Source organism: Mytilus trossulus, chromosome 14, assembly GCF_036588685.1.
Source record: "Mytilus trossulus isolate FHL-02 chromosome 14, PNRI_Mtr1.1.1.hap1, whole genome shotgun sequence".
In the NCBI taxonomy this organism is placed as follows: domain Eukaryota; kingdom Metazoa; phylum Mollusca; class Bivalvia; order Mytilida; family Mytilidae; genus Mytilus; species Mytilus trossulus.
The window spans coordinates 66,722,172-66,743,700 of NC_086386.1; the positions used below are offsets into that span (position 1 = coordinate 66,722,172).

General features: G+C 36.3%; 1 protein-coding gene across 1 annotated transcript; it reads left to right on the forward strand.

Annotated features, from left to right (window-relative positions):
• The first annotated feature begins 1,447 nt into the window (after positions 1-1,447).
• Positions 1,448-21,300, forward strand: LOC134696336 (uncharacterized). The gene is made up of 6 exons (XM_063558062.1): positions 1,448-1,541; positions 3,487-3,676; positions 5,011-5,099; positions 6,230-6,319; positions 19,313-19,435; positions 20,029-21,300. Exons 1-6 carry the CDS (start codon positions 1,493-1,495, stop codon positions 20,253-20,255), a joined length of 768 nt encoding a protein of 255 aa, XP_063414132.1. The 5' UTR covers positions 1,448-1,492; the 3' UTR covers positions 20,256-21,300.
• The last annotated feature ends 229 nt before the right edge of the window (positions 21,301-21,529 follow it).

Consider the following 21,529-nt stretch of genomic DNA (forward strand, 5'->3'; position numbering starts at 1 on the left):
CCTGATCGTTGTTTATTGACTTGTATACATCTTAATCCTCGTCCCCTATAAACTGGCCTGATCGTTGTTTATTGACTTGTATACATCTTTATCCTCATCCCCTATTAACTGACCTGATCGTTGTTTATTGACTTGTATACATCTTAATCCTCATCCCCTATTAACTGGCCTGATAGTTGTTTATTGACTTGTATACATCTTAATCCTCGTCCCCTATAAACTGGCCTGATCGTTGTTTATTGACTTGTATACATCTTTATCCTCATCCCCTATTAACTGGCCTGATCGTTGTTTATTTTGATTGCATACTTCTTAGTGTATTAACTTTTATCATGAATCAGAATTTATATGATAGTTTTTGCATATTTGTAACGAGCGGAAGTAAACTAGCCATTGTGGTTCACTCCCAGGTTTCTTCCTTTTCCATTTAAGAGTTGGGTTCCTTGAATGGAACGTTTGAACTCTGAGGGACTACGCATGGTGACATTACACATAAAGTCCTCGAAGGCTATATACAGTATTTACAATAAAATCAGGTTGTTACGGTTAAAATTATGTACAATCATTCGGTCTGATATTAGTGTGTTGTCTATAGCCCTGAGCGGAAATCATCAACTGATCCCGCTTCAGCAACCCTGGAAGGTCGTGTATTCCATTTCATGATTGTTCTTGAAAAGAAGGAGTTCCTGTAGACATCGCTAGTGACCCTCTGTTGGTAAAACTTGTGTTTCACATTTTCATTTCGGGCCCTTTTATAGCTGACTAGGCGGTATGGGCTTTGCACATTGTTGAAGGCCGTACGGTGACCTATAGTTGTTTAAAATTTCTGTGTCATTTTGGTCTCTTGTGGAGAGTTGTCCCAATGGCAATCTTTTTTATATGGTCTCATCTTTTGACCCTTTTCAGTCCTCGACTAACGTCTCGGGTCGATATGGAAGTCTCGGAATTATATACACGGGCAAATTTGGAAAAGAACACCATTCTGTAATTTGTATGTATGTTCCGTCATGCCTGGTCGTAATATGTTGACGTTTATCATATACTTGATCTTAGTTTATTGACTTGAATAAATCACGTTATGTGTTGTCTTGTTATTGACCTGCATTTCACGATAGGCTCGGTCATATTTTTAAATTGACTTGTATGTCACGTTAGACCCGGTCGTAGTTTATTGACTTGTATAAATCACGTTATGTGTCGTCTTGGTATATTGACCTGCATTTCACGATAGGCCCGGTCGTATTTTTAAATTGACTTGTATGTCACGTTAGACCCGGTCGTAGTTTATTGACTTGTATATCATTTTATGAACGGGGAAAAGGACAATGTTAGATTTACATTGTTTCCAGTTCCGTACAACGGACAACATTATATTTAAATACCCTTGTATTGTTTTGAAGGACAAAAATATGCAATCAATTGTCGCGTATCAATGCTCATGATTTATATATAAAGTTAAACCACTAGGGTATTCCCTGACTTCAACTGAAAAATGGAGTTATTAGCTGTCCTTAGTTTGACATGTTTTATAAAATTTACAGGTAAGAATCGTAAATTTTAGTAATAACCTCAGGTAGTTACGTACTGGACAAATGATTGTTTAACTTTAATTACTGTATTGTTTAATCATTGCTATTGAATTACCTGAACTTCCTTATACCAGATTGTCCCATCGTAATTCTACCAGATATTATATACATGTACCAATGTAGGAAAAAATTATATTATATATTTAAATATACGCGATTTAATTTTGGATTTCTAAATATATCTGCAATACTGTGTAGTACTTTTGATGTTGTTAATGTGCATTATGTTGAAACTAGGAAAACAGAATTATTGTATTCATTATCTGTTTATACATTCCTGTTAATATTTAATTCTCTTCATTGATTATATTCATTATAGCATATCAGTTCATAATTTGAACTTGACAATAGCTATAATGAATAAAATCGATGACAATTATTTTTTCTTTACTTTGCTCTTTTCCCAAGACTATCATTTTTCAGTAAACAATATTATATATTTATTCATTCGTAGTCCGATCGAGTACACGTTAACATTATAACTGGGCTAGAATCTAGAATTGGGATACGAAAGTTAATGGATTTTTTATCACCCTTATACAAAACTAACTTTTACCCTCAGACCAAAGTCTCAAAATAAAATTATTGTACATTCGAGTTCGTGCAAAGTAAAAAAAAAAAAAAATTCTGTTTTTTCGATAACATTTTTCGTACCTCGGTTTCTCTTCATAAATGCTTACAACTGAAAGACAAGCTAGCAAAACATGTATAAATGCAAGGAAATTTGTTATCAAAAGACATATAGAATCACAGGTATTTACCCTAACAACCTGTACTGTGAGTTTACAAATGCAGGCAATATGGCACAGAAGAAACATTTATAATTGTAATTAAGACTGTAAGATTTGTGTGGGATTCTCCTAATTCATACTTCATAGTTTGACATTAATCCCCTGTCGGCAGGAATCGCACCGTTATATACGATTCATCGCAGGGATCCAAGGCTGACGGTTATTGTTTGCTTTCCTGATTCTTGGCTCAACTCTTTGTCACAAGTCATCAAACAAAGCTACATGGTTTGATTCTCACATATTAATAGAAGAAGAAGTAATTCTCGTCTATACACCTTAGTTCAATTATTAGCTTATCCAAGTATCCACAATGTAACCTGTTCCTTTCATTATTATGAGCCTGATCTAGACAGCATTGTCTCTCCTCATATTACTTTCCCTTTTCCTACTCAGCAAGGCCATCTGAATATTAAGGATGTCTTGTTGATTTTCAATATAAGGTGTTACAGCTTGCTAGTATATTTTACACCTGCTTCCTCTTCATCGTCAATATGAAATTGAGTGCCAATAAACTATTCAAAGTTAACGTCAGCCAATCATGACAAAGTCCATGGTAATAACGTAGCGCTTACGTGATACTAAAATGTACTCGCGGTAGCCGCGTACTTCTGGGTAATTTTTAGCATATACGCACACAATTATGTGATATCGTATCAAAATTTGGCTTGCAGCTATGAACGGAAGAAGAACTTATCGTTGACGTAAAGAGCGTATAGCACAGACGCAAGAGGGCGTCGTTGTAACGCGAAGAAATAAGTCAGATATTTAATGAGTCTGAATTGAAGGAAAGTCTTCACGTTGGCATTATTACTTTTCCAGAACCACACCTTTTGCCATATGATGACAACGGTTGTCTTACTTTCTACTTGGTGTGATTCTTTTGGTCTGCGCATGTTTCTCACTGAACTCTATTCACTTGAAATTTTGAGTTCAGACTTAGAATCGCTATTGCAACTGTTAATTTGGTATTGTACATTTGAATAATGTTTGTCGACGTTATTCTTATTAAGTAAAATCTTACCATCAAGAAGCTATCAAGTGACATCACTTGTGCATTTTAAGTGTATTTTGACACATTTACATCTTTTCGGTGTTTCTTTTTCCAGAATCTATTCATAAAGACAACTGCATGTTCCAACAATCATGGTGGAAACTTAACCAATGGATTACAAATGATGGAAAAACAGAAAATTCACTTTACATAACAAATTCAACCATAGGAAATTTCCGAATTCCTAGTACTACATCTGAAACGTTTCACTGTTACAGTAAAACACATAACATTTACTTGTTAAGGTAAGTAGTCTAAATCGTAAATAAACATCTAAATAAAATAGTCATTTTGATTAAGAAAACAGACTGTTATTCAGTCATTCTTCATTATAACTTTGTCGGGGCAGTTATTGTGTTTGTAGCCTATCCCTGTTATTGAAGTGCATCATCTTGTGTGATCTGGACGAGCGTAACTTTGTTAACGCTGTACGATACAGAGTTTGGAAGTTTACACTTTGAAAGTTGAAATCATCACTTTTGTCAGGGATTCTAGTTTGAAGTTATCTATCTTTGTGTCTATATCGACGAAAAGATCAAAATATGCAGCAGACCTTCAATGCTGTCTGGATAAGGCTATGACATAATAATGAAAGGAACAGGTTACATTGTGGATACTTGGAGAAGCTAATAATTGAACTAAGGTGTATAGACGAGAATTACTTCTTCTTCTATTAATATGTGAGAATCAAACCATTTAGCTTTGTTTGATGACTTGTGACAAAGAGTTGAGCCAAGAATCAGGAAAGCAAACAATAACCGTCAGCCTTGGATCCCTGCGATGAATCGTATATAACGGTGCGATTCCTGCCGACAGGGGATTAATGTCAAACTATGAAGTATGAATTAGGAGAATCCCACACAAATCTTACAGTCTTAATTACAATTATAAATGTTTCTTCTGTGCCATATTGCCTGCATTTGTAAACTCACAGTACAGGTTGTTAGGGTAAATATCTGTGATTCTATATGTCTTTTGATAACAAATTTCCATGCAGATGTTTATGTACCAATATTCCTTGATCAAACTTTCCCGTTCTAATTCAGGAATACAGTTTGTTTAAAAATGAGGATATTGTATCTACAGTAAGTAAGTTTTGTATGGGTACAGAAATGTTTATATGTGCGGAATTGAAATATCAATGTGGTATGATAAAATCCTTGGTGTACCCTAATATCAAAAGAAAAACAGAAAAGCCTGTAACATTTGTCTATTCCACGACTTTCAATTGTATATCGAGAAAAGGAAATCACATAACAATACGTAACGGTATTCAAATGTTGCGATAGCATCTTAACAATTTAATGATCTGTTGGTTAACTTCTTGCGTTGAGCCGGTTTGTCTCTTACCAAATGATGAATGACGTTGTGTTTTTTTTTTATCTTTTTAATTTAATTATTATTTTATTTTTATTTTTATTTTATTTTTATTTTTTGGGGGTCTTTAACAATTCGTAAGCACTAACTGTATAGAATACAGTTGGTATAAAATGCCCTCGCAGTCAAAAGAATCATTGAATGAATCTGGTAATAAGCCAAAATGATATGAATCCTAAGTGATTTATTAATCTGATTACAGGAGTACAAGTTCTGATGGTTTGCCGGAGTATGTATGTATGATGATAAATGAAGTCCGAGAGGATTTATACTGTCTTTATTTAATTAAAGGTAACAATAATATATGGAATATCAAACTGTATGCAAACAAAATATAAATCCATTTTAATAGATGAAACATACTAACATAGTTCCATCTGATAGCGCTATGTACCCTACAACCTTTATATTTTCATATTCAAGAATGTTAATTTATATACCTGTTCGCCATTGACATTTTACGAAGAAGCACAACATATAAGTGTAGAAACAGACAATTCTATAATAATGATACAATCGCAGTTAAAAAGTTCCTTAGTTTTTATATGAAATAATTCCATTATTTTCTGTATCTGTGCTATTGTTTAGAATAGATCGTCATGTAAAGTTCTTGACCACACAATCTAACTGAACTGGTATGATGCCGTTTTGAAGCTTGAGCAAATTTATTAATATATATAGGAAGATGTGGTATGAGTGCCAATGATACAACTCTCCATTCAAATAACAATTTATTAAAGTTAACCATTATAGGTTTAGGTAGGCCATCAACACGGAGCCTTGGCTCACACAAGACTATTTTTCAGTGCTTATACATCAGTATTTGTTCCACATATAGTATGATTATTTACTAATTTGTGAACCTCCTACTCGTCCATACAAACATGATTGTAACTGTTCTGAACCTCCTACTCGTCCATACAAACATGATTGTAAACCTTCTACTCGTCCATACAAACATGATTGTAAACCTTCTACTCGTCCATACAAACATGATTGTAAACCTTCTACTCGTCCATACAAACATGATTGTAAACCTTCTACTCGTCCATACAAACATGATTGTAAACCTCCTACTCGTCCATACAAACATGATTGTAAACCTCCTACTCGTCCATACAAACATGATTGTAAACCTTCTACTCGTCCATACAAACATGATTGTAAACCTTCTACTCGTCCATACAAACATGATTGTAAACCTTCTACTCGTCCATACAAACATGATTGTAACTGTTTGTGTATCTATGGTCTCATTATTTGTATGGTCTTAAGTTCGACCAGTTTATCCTTTGAAAGCAGGTAGATAAAGATAAAGTTTGTCTCTATTTATTTGTGGTGGTTTTGAGACTTTTTGAGAGTTAACAAAATGAATCAATCTAACGCTTAAATTTACTTTTACAAGTTATCAATGTTTTCAGAAAATTCAACAACAGAAAGTGGAAATTTACCTGTCTGTAGTATTTGTACAAGTTCTTTGTCACCTATGATATATACTCTTAGGCACTTTGGTAAGTCACAGTTTGAATTAAACTTGGGTAACAGGTAAATAAATTACGTAAAACAATAATGTAGAACTTTTTGCAATGCAGACACAAGGAAATTAATAAATAGATCACTTGTTATATGAACCTCTGAAGCACAACACGCGTCTCACGCTGCACACCAACACGCGGCTCATTCACATCAATACGCCGCGTCTCACGCACAACAACACGAAGAGCCGTGGTGTAGTGGTTAGTGCATCGGACTGCTAACACAAAGGTTCCTGGTTCGATTCCCGTTGGGATGAACATTTCAGGAACTCAATTTTCGGCTCTCTCTTGACACCATTTGCGAGTATGGTCTTAAGGAAACGATGATAGTCCGTCGGAAGGGGACGATAAATGGCTGACCCGTGTTAAGAGAGAGCCACATCTCTTGCACGTTAAAGACACCCTTGTAGATTTCGAAAAGAGTACGCTAATGCCGCTACAAGGCAGCACTCGCATCCGCAAAGTGAAAAGGGATTTATATAAGTTGAAAAACTTGTTTCCCAAACCACTCTAAATAAATATGTTTAAACTAACAACACGCGTCTCATTCACGTCTCACGAACAACAACACGCGTCTAACGCACATTTACACGCGTCATTGGCACATTAACTTGCGTCTCCGGCACATCAACAAGCATCACGTACATCAACACTCGTTCCAGGATCATCAACATGGGTCTCACGTACATCAACACGCGTCCGGAACATCAACAAAGGTATCATCAAAACGCGTCTCACGCACATCAACTCGCGTCATGCACATCAACAATAATCTTACGCACATCGACATGCGTCTCATGTACATAAAAACACGTGTTTCACGCATATCAACACGCGTCTCAGGCACATCAACACACGTTTTACCCACATTAACACGAGTCTTGCGCACATTAACACGCGTCTCACGCACACCAAAACTCGACTCTCGCAGATCAACACACGTCTCAGTCACATCAGTATGCGTCTCAGGCACATCTGCACATGTCCCACGCACATCAACACTCGTCTGAGGCACATAATTAAACATGGGACTCAAGCAAGTCAACACGCATCAGGCACACCAACACGCGTCTCAAACACATCAACACGCGTCTCAGACACATTAACACTTCTCTAAGACACGTTAATACGAGTCCTAAGCACATCAACACGCATTTCATGCCCATCAACACGCGTCTCAGGCATATTAAAACGAGTCTGAGGCATACCAACACGCCTCACGGGCACGTTAAACCGCGTCTCTGGCATTTCAACACGCTTCAGACACATCAACACGCGTTTCAGGTACATTAAAATGCGTCTCCGGCACGTCAACACGCCTCTCGGTCACGGTAATACGCGTCTCAAGCACATCAGCTTGCGGTTCATGTCCATATACACGCGTCTCGGGCATATTAAAACGAGTCTAAGGCACATCAACACGCCTCACGGGCGCGTTAAACTGAGTCTCATGCACTTCAACACGCTTCAGGCAAATCAACACGCGTTGCAGGTACATTAGAATGCGTCTCCACCACATTAACACGCCTCACGGGCTCGTTTTACGTTAAAACGCGTCCCAAGCACATGTACACGCGTTTCATGCCCATCAACACGCGTCTCAGGCACATTTTAAACGAGTCTAAGGCACATCAACACGCCTCACGGACACGTTAAAACGCGTCTCTGGCACTTCAACATGCTTCAGGCACATCAACACGCGTTTCAGGAACATTAAAATGCGTCTCCACCACATCAACACGACTCACGGGCACGTTAAACCGCGTCCCAAACACATCAACACGCCTCACGGGCACGTTAAACTGCGTCTCTGGCCATTCAACACGCTTCAGGCACATCAACACGCGTTTCAGGAACATTTAAATGCGTCTCCACCACATTAACACGACTCACGGGCACGTTAAACCGTGTCCCAAGCACATCAACACGCGTTTCGTGCCAATCAACACGCGTCTCATGCACATTAAAACGAGTCAAAGGCACATCAACACGCCTCACGAGCACGTTAAAATGCGTCTCAGGCACTTCAACACGCTTCAGACACATCACCAAATGTTTCAGGTACATTAAAATGCGTCTCAGGCTCGCCAACACGCTTCAGACACATCAACACTTCACTAAGACACGCTATGAGATTATGAGAAATATGCTGAAACAATAATAGGCCACTTTGATTGTTTGTTATAAAACTATAAATCCTATGGACCAGTGTATTCAATTTGTTTTAAAATAAACAATGGCTTTGAAGCCTTATGCTGCATTTGAAATACTAGTATAAAAAATAAAAAAAGTCTGAATACACCTGATACAGAATTTTTACAAATTCTGTGGAATAAGAATTCAACAAAGATGCTATTGTTGTTCCAGTTTGAGATAGTCCCATAAAATCTGACAAAGCACTTTTCATTTGAGTTTTGTGGAGTTTTTGGGGATGCTTGATCATGCACAAAATTTTATTCATATATACACACATTTATATATAAGTCTACCGTTGAGACTCTCAAGACAAGAGTGTTACAGAGTAGCATATCCATTTACAAGGGACATACATGTACAAAAGACAGGCGAACATTTCTATAGGTTATTTGAACTTCTAACTAGTTGAATACGAACTGAAAATGTTATGACAGAAAACGTTAGGTGATTGAAAGACAATAAACAGTATACAAAACACAACATATGATGACTGGGCTATACGAACCTCACCACAAACTTGGAGTGATCTCACACTTTCCTTACGCGATACCAGAATTGTGTATGACGTTTTAGAGGGTGTGATAAAAACCTTTGTTGCAATTCTTTTTTTACAGTTGTGACTTATATCGATATCCTCACGGATGGTAGATACATAGACAATAACTGTTTAGTGTCTTTAAATATCAGCTGTATTTTTACGAGGCTAGGAAACAAGGTGTATGTGTGAGCCAAAATTTGTTCCTGTGAAAAAAGTTCCAGTGGACCTAATTTCACAGGTAATTTGTTCTGGGAGAACTTTTTACACAGACAATTTCTATATAATTTGTTCCATCCCTATGAAATAAGTTCCACACTTTACCTGGTTAAATAAGTTCTGGGATGGTGAAATTTGTTCCATAAAGCTGGGGTCACACATTCACGATTTTTACTACCGTCCTCGACAGGACCATTCCCGATTAAAGTTTATCAAAAGTCTGATCAAGATCCTGTGAATCGTGGATGGAAATTCAAACTTAAATCAAAATTTAAAAACAAAAATAATTTGATCACGACAACAATCAGATAGTGTTCAGGAAGCGACGATATTCAACCGTTTCTAAGCGAATTAGTACCGATAATCCCGTTCTGAAGCCGCTTCTAACCCGATTTATATTTTTCGCCAGGTAAAATTCGACCGAGTATGTCACGACTTCGTCCCGACTCTACCGAACGTAATCCGACAGAGATCAGACAGTGACCAGACAGTGAACCGACGCTGACGGAAGATATCCGTTAGAAAACTGTCGGCAAATTCGGGATGATCAGGTACTGTCGGAACGTAATCCTATCACGGTCCGCTCTATCGCATTGCAAACGGCTTTGTCTGGTCTCAGTCGTATTGTATTCTGTAATTATCGGGACTCTGACGTGGGTATCATTAATTAATTTCGTATTAATAACGGGACTGTTTCGGAACGGTTTCGGCAAAAAACGGTTCGCAATCGACAAGATCTGGATGCAATCTGGACTCAATCGGCAGAAAAACAACTATGAAAAATTACTCCAGATCATTCCCGTTCCACAAGACACCGTCCAGAATACACAAGACATTGTTCGGAATTCGATCCGATACAGCAGAATTTGTCACGACATAGCCACGATTGTAACCCGACTAGACAAAATCGGCTGAGTTGTCCCGAATGTTACGGGACGCACCTAACTGTCGGGGTGCTTTGCCGAACTATTCGGACCCTTCCCAATCCGTAGGAATCTGTTACGAACTAAAACGACTGTGTTCAGACAATGATAGGACATTCCAGATAATTGAGGATACTAATCCGACTTGTTCACTTTTCGTGTCGTATTGCTGTCTGATGTCAAACGGGAGCAATAATCGGCAATGTGTGAATCCCGCATTAGCTGGGGTCACACATTCACGATTTTTACTACCGTTCTAAACCGGACCATTCCCGATTAAAATTTATTAAAAGTCTGATCAAGATCCTGTGAATCGTGGATAGAATTTCAAACTTAAATTAAAATCCGTAAAAAAAATAATGTGATCACGACAACAATCAGATAGTGTTCAGAAAGCACCGATATTCAACCGTTTCTAAGCGAATTAGTCCTGAAAATCCCGTTCTAAATCCGCTTCTAATCTGATTTGTATTTTTCGCCAGGTAAAATTCGACCGAGTCTGTCACGACAGCGTCCCGACTCTACCGAATGTAATCCGACTGAGATCAGACAGTGACCAGACAGTGAACCGACGCTGACGGAAGTTATCCGTTCGAAAACTGTCGGCATATTCGGGATGATCAGGTACTGTCGGAACGTAATCCTATCACGGTCCGCTCTATCGCATTACAAACGGCTTTGTCTGGTCTCAGTCGTATTGTATTCTGTAGTTGTCGGGACTCTGACGTGGGTATCATTGACGAATTTCGTATTAATAACGGGACTGTTTCGGAACGGTTTCGGCAAACAACGGTTCGCAATCGACAAGATCTGGATGCAATCTGGACTCAATCGGCAGAAAAACAGCTATGAAAAATTACTCCAGATCATTCCCGTTCCACAGGACACCGTCCAGAATACACAAGACATTGTTCGGAATTCGATCCGATGCAGCAGATTCTGTCACGACATAGCCACGAATGTAATCCGACTAGACAAAATCGGCTGAGTTGCCCCGAATGTTACGGGACGCACCTAACTGTCGGGATGCTTTGCCGAACTATTCGGACCCTTCCCGATCCGTAGGAATCTGTTACGAACTAAAACGAATGCGTTCAGACAATGATAGGACATTCCAGATAATTGAGGATACTAATCCGACTTTTTCACATTTCGTGTCGTATTGCTGTCTGATCTCAAACGGGAGCAATAATCGGGAATGTGTGAACCCCGCATTACCTAGTGAAATAAGTTCCATGTTTGTGAGATTTGTTCCTTACCTGGTGAAATAATTTCTGGATTTGTGAGATTTGTTCCTCACCTGGTGAAATAAGTTCCTTGTCTATAAAATATGTTCCACTGGTTTAACAAGTTATCTTATATACTGAGCACTTGTCATCAGTCAGTTTAAAGTCATTATAAAAAACATGTATATTGATAATGTAATAAATAAAAAGTGTAAACATCCAATTTGGATCATGTGGAGTTCAGCAAAAGTTAAATAACATGCTCAATTAATAATACTAAAAATGACAATTATGAACCAGAAAAGAGTAGAATAAAAAATAACAATAAAAGTCATTCCCCAAAAAAAGATATCACAGTTAAAGATGAACATTTTTACTTTTTAAAAAAGGACAAAGTGACTGATCAATTATTTTAAAAGACAAAGAAACAAAAGACACACTCTTTAAAAACTGCAATGACCATAGCTTAGTACATGTATGATAAGAACACCCATGACAGATCAACAGGAAACAAGGAGGTCGAATACCACATAAACGACAAAAACATAGATACAAACTATGATACATTATCATCGCTTTTATTTCTTATCTCCATCCCACAGTCATGCATTCAATTGCTAATGTACCCCATGCAAGCACAGTACTTATTTTCTGTGAAATAGGTTCGAGCAGAACATTTTCATTGATTTCTATAAAATACCTTTGTTCAAAATTAATATCACAGGAACTTATTTCACCTTTTCTTTTTAAATTTTAGTATTGGAACAAAACTCATGGTGCTGTAATTTTTGTTCAGGAACTTGTTTAAAAAGTTAGTTCCGGAACAAATTTTATAGTGCTGGAACATATTTTCTGTGACATAAGTTCCGGTGGAACATATTTCATATGAAATTTGTTCCGGCGGAACAAATGTCACGCCAGAACAAATATTTTGTTACATATGCGTGTATGCGAGCTTTTAGCGAGCTACTACACCTGTTTCGAGCCGAGTGCAAATACAGCTGATATTAAAAGACACTAAACAGTTGTTGTCTTTATCATGCAATTAATTCTGTATACTTTTTGTGTTTTGAAAGACACAAAAACTAACATATACAGCATTAATTTTCGATTTTTAATCCCTTGAGGCCCGCGTAGTAATATCAAAATCACACATTACGCTGAAAACGGGTTCGCAAAAAAGAATCTCGAGTGGTCAACAATAATACGTCGCTCAAGGTGAATAATTATCTATTTTAAAATAACAACTGATTTCAACAGTAAAAACAAATAACAAAACATTGTCAAATTTGAAACAGAAGTGTACGAGTTGTCCCTTCGCTTCAGATTTGACATTCACTAAACATGCATGCTAAAATTGACATTGGTTGTTTTTGTTACACAATCATACACATTGAAGTTTTGTCATCGTCATTGGAATGCAACTGGAATACACATTCTGAGGTTACACCGGTTCAAACAATACTCAGTCCGGCAGCGGGCGGAGCTTTAAAGCAATATCTGTATAGTATACAGATACAGCATAGCGATATCTGTAGGACTGTATCTGTATAGTAGAACACCCAATTGCAGGATAAAGCGTGATTGCCATTGATTGTATTTTATCGCTATACTGTGCATTTTTCTTTTGATCTTTTTGTGATAATTTTTCATATCATGCTACTTGTTTGAGATGGAAAATTATCGATAGAAACTAAGCAGGCACGTGGCATTGCTAACGAAAGTGATAATTTTTCATATCATGCTACTTGTTTGAGATGGAAAATTATCGATAGAAACTAAGCAGGCACGTGGCATTGCTAACGAAATTGACATGAAATTAACAAAGTTGATTAGACCGTTGGTTTTCCCGTTTGAATGGTTTTACACTAGTAATTTTGGGGCCCTTTATAGCGTGTTGTTCGGTGAGAGCCAAGGCTCCGTGTTGAAGGCCGTACATTGACCTATAATGGTTTACTTTTTTTAAAATTGTTATTTGGATGGAGAGTTGTCTCATTGGCACTCACACCACATCTTCCTATATCTATGAACAGATTATCATTGACCATCTCAACTCGATTGCCTTTCTCGCTTTCGCCGTCCTGGCTCAAGCGAGAAAAATCAATGTCGTTGAGATGATCAACGATAATTTATAAACACATACTATTTACATGTATTTACTGCTCAATCTTTAACTATTCAGTACAGCTCTTCACGCCATAAAACATGTTTTAATCGTTCGGCCGTTACGTATACAAAACTCAACCGAAACAACGTTACTTCGAGTTCACCATGACATTGCAAGCGCGCTAGACAAAAACTGTTGTGCCGTTTTATTGATGCTCGACCTTTCTGCGGCATTTGATGTGATTGATCATAACATTATCGAAGCTAGATTAGAATATGCTTTTGGAATCTCAGGTTCTGCTCTGAAATGGTTACTCTCTTACCTCCGAGAAAGGACACAGCGTATAGCAGTAGGCTCGGCCCACTCCAACGAATTTCGTCTTAATTGCTGTGTGCCGCAGGGCTCCGTGCTTGGCCCAAAGCTATATACTATATTTTCGAAGCCGATCGGCGAAATCTGTAGACCTCACAACATGTCTTATCAATGCTACGCCAATGATACGCAGATCTATTTAGTTTTCGAACCTCTTGATAACTGGAAAAACACATCGAATCGAATTGAGGACTGTTTGGCCGATATAAGTTCCTGGATGTGTGTAAACATGCTTAAACTGAACGAGGACAAAACGGAACTGATGCTATTTGCTCCGAAAAACCGAGTGAAAGATTTGAAGGATTGCAATCTCACCTTTAACCCTCTTGCTGCCGACCGTTTTTCAAGGTTGCATTTCATATGCCGGAAAATACGACAGCTCAACGTCTGTGACGTAACATGCCAAACAACAACGTCATTCGATATATGACGTCACGACAAAATGACCACTACATTTGGGACCAATTGGAGAAAAACATAACCCTGTTTATTCTTCCGTATTTTAATTGAAAGAGATACAGCATTGATAAGAAGCTTGCATAAATTTATCCATGGACATATGTGTCCCTCCGGCACTGCCGGTTTGGACATATGTGTCCCTCCGGCAGCAAGAGGGTTAAAGGAAACATCATTACAAGTTCTGAGTGTATTAAAAATCTGGGTGTTCATTTTGATAAGACTCTGTCAATGCACCAACAAGTCAGTTCAGTTTCGAGATCATGTTTTTATCGGTGACATCCCATTAGTCCGACAACCATTATTCCGACAGCCCATTACTCCGACAGCTCACTATTCCGACAGCCCATTACTCCGACAGCTCACTATTCCGACAGCCCATTACTCCGACAGCCCATTACTCCGACAGCCCATTATTCCGAAAACCCATCACTCCGACAGCCCATTATTCCGACAATGCGTTTTTCTTATGTGTATGGGTAAATTTTCTCTAAAAAGACCAAATCCGTTCTCTATGATATTTGTGGTTGTCCGTTTTGATTACAATTATTCACTCCATGCGGGATATTTGTCTTCTTATATTGGAGTTAAAATACTCAGTTATTACCCTCGTCCCACTTTGGTTTTACGTGTCTAGGTACTTTATTTATCTTTATATTTCGCTGTGTGTGTATCCATTATCAGTCTGTGCTGTTTTAGTTCGCTATTTTTTGCATGTGTGTCTTGGTCTTCCTGCGTTCACTAGATCGGTTCCCTCTTTTTCGCTTATCAGAGGAGTGAGGTTTCCCCAACTACATAAATACATATACCGGAGTTGGATAACTCTACCCGCACTTTTTGGTCGCAACACTTTCTCTCCTTGTATAACTTTAAATTTTTATTTAAATTAATTTTGTCGCAGAAATAATTAACTTGTGTAGCCTCAGTCAAAATGACAAAAACAAAGAGACAAATACATACCCAGATCCTTAAAAATAAGAGGACAAATAGGACAAAATATGTGCTCAGAAAATATGAGCAATTCCAATTGATTATATAAACATTAGTGAAATACACAATATGTAATACACAAATAATAAATTGATAATATGAGCAATGTAGGATATAATTGTTCCGGACCATATGAGTATTTGGACTATACGCGTATGGTCATGACCATATGCGTATAGTCATATGGTCCGACCATATGAGTATGATACTCGTTTGGTTATTAACGGGTCAGACCATATGAGTATTTGGACCATATAGGTTTTTGTTTTTCAATAATATGCATTAGAAAACTTTATAAAAAACAATGATTTCTTCATGCAATAGTATTATTTACAATTCAAATAGCACCAGAGACATATATTATTATATGTCTCTGATAGCACTAAATAATTATGCCAAAGCTACTTTTCATCGCTAATGGTTTTCCTGCGTGTATGCGTAGAGTGACATTTACTTCCATACGGTACCATAGTTTTTCTTGGGTACTGGGTCATTCCGATGTGTCTACGATGTTTTTAAAAAGCTCTAGATCTCCAATATCGTAACACGACTGAAGTGCATCATATCACCAGACAACTTAGAAAATTAAACTAGGGTCCTTGCCGGTTACGTCATTCATTTTTTAACAACAAAAACACGTATTAGTATATAAATTCTGAATATTGCACTGCTAAATAAATGCTAATTATATAAAGTTACAAAAGTAAGCAAATTATTAGACTCTTTATCCTGTCAACTTTTACGTCAGTTTTTAGTAAAACAATTGATTTCTTGTGTAACAGTTCATTAAAATATGTTTGGAAGTTATCATCCCAGGTCGACATTTTGCCGTTCACTCGTAATAACACATCGAAAAATGAAAAAAAACAATGTGTTTAATGTAATTTTGACTAGTGATGAAATTTACTGTGTGAAACTGCTTATTTCATTTTGTTTATCTTGTTATTATTAATTTTTTTATAGATCTATACTAAAATTACCTGAGGTAGTGTCTTTTTAATAATGACGTGACAACTAGAAGTAAACCTGTTAATCACCCCGACCATACGCGTACGGTCGGACCATATGAGTATATACCCATATGGTCATGACCATACGCGTATGGTCCAAATACTCATATGGTCCGGAACATAATTATGGTAAGAGACATTGAGTGTAACGAGCCCGGATATGCTCGGGAATGTGATTCCACGAAATACGGAGTCAGTACACAGCACTTCCAATAGCGATCGATCAGACATAGTCTGAGAGATGAAACCCGATATATTTTTGGGATACCGATTTTATATCCTGGGCTTATTTTAAAATCTAGAAAACATGTCTCTTTTATTATGTTTGGCGGAGATGCAGGAATGATGATTTACAACAAAACTTGTCACGAAAAACAAATATGACGGACAAGAATATTTCGGTAACTTCTATCTAAATATTCATAAGGAAAAGTGATATCGGGTCAAATATAGTCAGCGCATTTTTACTGCTCAAATAGACTGAGTGCACCGCTTGTGTCTTTGTCAAATTGTCTAATTTTAAAAACTTAGTATATTATGTCTTCTGTTGGAAACTTGACACTTATTTATCATTTAAAGATTATCTTCAAGAAAAAAGTATTTAGATATCATTTATTTTAAGAAAGGTAGTTCATACATGTATGTTAATTCAGAATCGGTGCTCTTCCATTACATTCAAAATTGAAAATGCTAGATACTAAAAAAAATCGAATTGTGCAGCTTATAAAATTGAGGATGAGCGCCATTTTTTTATCGAATGCTCACCTAATAATTAGACGGAGAAACTCATTCATCATATTTATATCACATGTGAGAACTTTGAAAAGTTAGATAAATATGATAAATTTTCAATTTTAACACAAGAAAATACTATTATAGGGGGAAAATGATGATTACATTGTTAATTCTTTTAAATTATGTTGATACTGACTGTTATTTGATATCATTGTGTTAGTTGTTTTTTTTCTATCTTGTCTTGGCTCCGATTGTGAATGAGGTTTATAGTGCTATAAAGATAATTACTAGTAATTACATATATCATATTAGTATTGCATTGTCTTAATGTTGACCCAGTTATTAAAGACCACCGCTTCGAAAAAGATGGGGTTTACTGTTTTACCTCTGTCTGTACGTCCGTTCGTACGTCCGTCCCATACATATTTCGTTGCATCTTTTTCATGAACTACATTACAAGGATTTCTGATCGCTATATCGTGTGATGCGTTTTCAAATTCAATACTCATACATGAGCCAAGTTGAAAATTTTCGTCACTATTTTCTCAGAAACTACAATAAAATGAATTCTGAAATTTGGTTTCAAGGTTTATATAATTCAGTTAAACTGTGTGATGCTTTTTGGGGATTCGCAACTCAAACACTTCCTGTCTACCTAAATGTTTGGGCGGAGTATCATCAGTAGGTCGTACCATCAATGGTTGCTCTTGATTTTTATGGTCTTTAAAGATCCTTTCATTGGAATATTCTTTACCGCTATATTGTATGTACAGATTTGCAATTGAGAATATAGAAAGTATTCGAACTACCTTATATTTATGTTATATATATACTGAGTTATTTCTTAAAATATGTTATTACTTATCTTAACGTAATAATAATACAGACAGACACATTTTATTTTACCCTAATACCCTGATACTTGACTTGTTAAGTGTCGGACTTATGGGTTGTCGGAGTATTGGGTTGTCGGACTAATGGGTTGTCGGAGCAATGGGCTGTCGGACTAATGGGTTGTCGGAGCAATGGGCCGTTGGACTAATGGGCTGTCGGAGCAATGGGCTGTCGGACTAATGGGCTGTCGGAATAATGGCGTGTAACCGTTTTTATCAAATACGAAATATAGGCCGCATACGTCCGTAAATCAACGAGGATGCATGTAAAACTCTGGTCAATTCGTTAATCATTTCTAGATTGGATTATGGCAACGCTTTACTCTATGGACTACCAGCTTACATGATTCAGAGACTACAAGGGGTTCAGAACACTGCTGCGCGAGTGGTTACAAGAAAAAATAAATACGAACACATTACTTCCACTTGAGTCTCTTCACTGGCTGCCTGTGCAATACAGGGTGCAATACAAAATATCATTATATGTATTCAAGTCCGTGAAACATGAAGCGCCATTATATCTTAGTGAACTTGTAAATTTATACAGGCCATCAAGATCATTAAGGTCTGAGAACAACTTAACACTCGTAACTCCTATTGTGCGAATCAAAACCTACGGCAATAGAAGATTTGATCAAGCAGCGGCCATCCTTTGGAATGCATTACCAAAAAAAACCTTAAAAACTCACTTTTTTCGACAAGCATTTTTAATCCCTTAAATTCGTTTCTGTGATACATTGTGCCATAGACGTTAGCCTGCTTTTGATTTATCGAACCTTTCTTTTAACTGGAGATATGTTTCATTTATGATATGTACATTGTATGTTTTTAGTAGCACACATATTTTTTCATTTCAGTAATTATATTTTTACATGGTAATATTCCTTTTTCATCTTTTGAATACGTTTTCAAATTTTTAACTTATATTTGATAATTTTTAATAACAATCTAATGTTAGACTTTTTTGGTTATTTATTTTACCAACTTTATTCAGTATAATTTTATTTTGATTCATTGATATATATATTCCACTTTTTTGTAAAAATTTCCACATTATTAATCCTTTTATCTATAAAAGTTTTAACACTTAAATATTAATTTTGTGTGTTCATGTTTTATATTTTTATCACTGTCTGTGTGTATATTTCGTTTAGCATGTGATGTAAAGCGCTTTGAGTAATATTGTTTTAGATTTAGCGCTATAGAAAAATTGTAATAATAATAATAATAATATAATGAAGAACAAATATAGTAGCATTTTACGTTTTTCTTTCATATTGGTAATATACCAATTATATAATTTGAAGGTAATCAAACAATAGAAGATCCAACACCATGCAGTAACTATAAACAGCTTTGTAACAAACCTTCAGAGGAATCAGTGGAGACAGAATCAACAAATGGTGGTGATAAAGGGTACACATCTGGAGGTAAAATACACATCCTTCAGTTTAAAAACTATTGACATAAAGAAACTATGTTACAACAATGTGGTAGCTGGCGGACTTTCATTTTAAAAACAATAGTCAGGAAAAACTATGTTACGATACATTGGAAGCTGGTCATGGTACAGCAACCCGCGAAAAAGAAAGAATCACCAAAAGAAATGAAAAGTTAAATTTAAATGTGTCAATTATAAACCGATCTTTGTATGATAGGTCAAGCTCTAAATCGACACAAGTTTTAAACGTTAAAATGAACCTGAAAAGATAACAAAAATAGAAGTAAAGCAAAACTGTAATGAAAGAATGCCAAACAAAAAGCCGAATAAAAAAACTGCCATACTGTCCGTTTCGTGTTGTTCTTAGACATAGACTTTCATGACAAAACATAATATATATCGATGGTAGTTATTTTTACAGTTGCTTGTTAGTGTTCAAGAACTCATCAAAGATACCGGGCTTATAATTATGTAACCAGATGCGTGTTTGGTGTACAAAACACTCTTCAGTCACTCAACAAAGTGAACTGTAATATGTTACATTGATTCATAACTTTGACGTCATTCTAAATTTCTTTTCAGGGAAAAATTCTCCCCAGATCTACATTGTAGGCATTGTAATAGGAATATTTGTTATTGGAGGATTTTTGATTGGTTTATGTGTTTATATAGCTCAACAAAGACAGGCCAAAGAAGTTCCAGAAGAAGTAGAACTAAATAAAATAGATAGTGACGAAGGAGCGGGCCCTGTAGAGGATTTCAAGGATATTACAGTTGGCGAAATACAATTGGAAAGAGTTGATCTGTAAAAAAAAAAGGGAGGACTGTACATAGATGAAATACCAATATGTGCCATTGATTTTTATACTACGTGTTCTTTTATAACTGTAAAAGTAAAAGAAACTTTGAATGTTTAGTACTTCAGAATGAACATGATTAACATGACACAGTTGGATATTTTAAATTTCTGTTGATCTGTGGTTCTTACAGGAACCCTGACTTTATGTGAAGTATATATAGAGAGATAGATTTGTATTGCTTTCATGCTTACAAGGAGTGTGTTTTCTTTGTGATAGATTTGTTTTTCGCTTATGTTCATTATGTCTCAAATCTCTTCATGGTAAATTATTTGAGTATTTCAAAAGACTGTTCTGTTTTTTCTAGGCTTGTTTTGCCATTATGATCCCGATGATATGTCAGGATTCGGTCTTATCTATTTCAGAAAAACAAGCTTATCAAATGAAATATATCACTCAGTTAGTAGGCATAGAATTCAGTACAATATACGTATTTATTCGCAATTTTTTTTTAGTAATTATTACATTATTTTGAATTTGTATGATCATTGTTTAGAGTAAACTTCATATGAAAACAGGAAACTATCAATGTCAAGAAAACCGCGGGAAAACTGATGACAATAAATTCGGCTGCTGAACGTGCAGTTCAGTAATCATTTAATGCCCATTGGATTCTTATCTTGTCAACAAATCAATCAGACTGAGTTCGTCAAAGCCATATGAGATAAATGATCGTCACTGAAAAATAGAAAATTTACCAAGCAATATGTTACGTGTGGAAATGATTCTCACTGTGCGTATAGCTCAGTATTATCACCTATTGTATAGCAACTGGCACTATACAACAATTTTGATCTTTTGATATAATTTTTTTAAAGCATTTGTTTCCTTCCAAATAAAGAAAAAAACCATCTTTGAACAGATTTACTATACTTAGTAATACTTCTTGCGTAGGTCAATCAAAACTAGATCATTTTAATGAAACAAAGGATAAAAATAAATCCCAGAATACAGTTATAAAATTGAGTGTGGAAATGTGGAATATGTCAAAGAGACAACAACTCGACCAAGAGCAGACAACAGTCGAAGTAGAACTATTCCTTGTATATATATAATTGATAAACAACAATCATTCTTTAGATTTACGCTTAACTAACTATAGTCCATCAGCTAGTTCTCAAAAGCGCGCTAGTTAAGGAGTTTGTGTTACACCCCAGGGTACCGCGATTTTTTTTGATAGAATTCAACTTCATTATCTTATTGATAAAATACAAGGTGTTAGACTA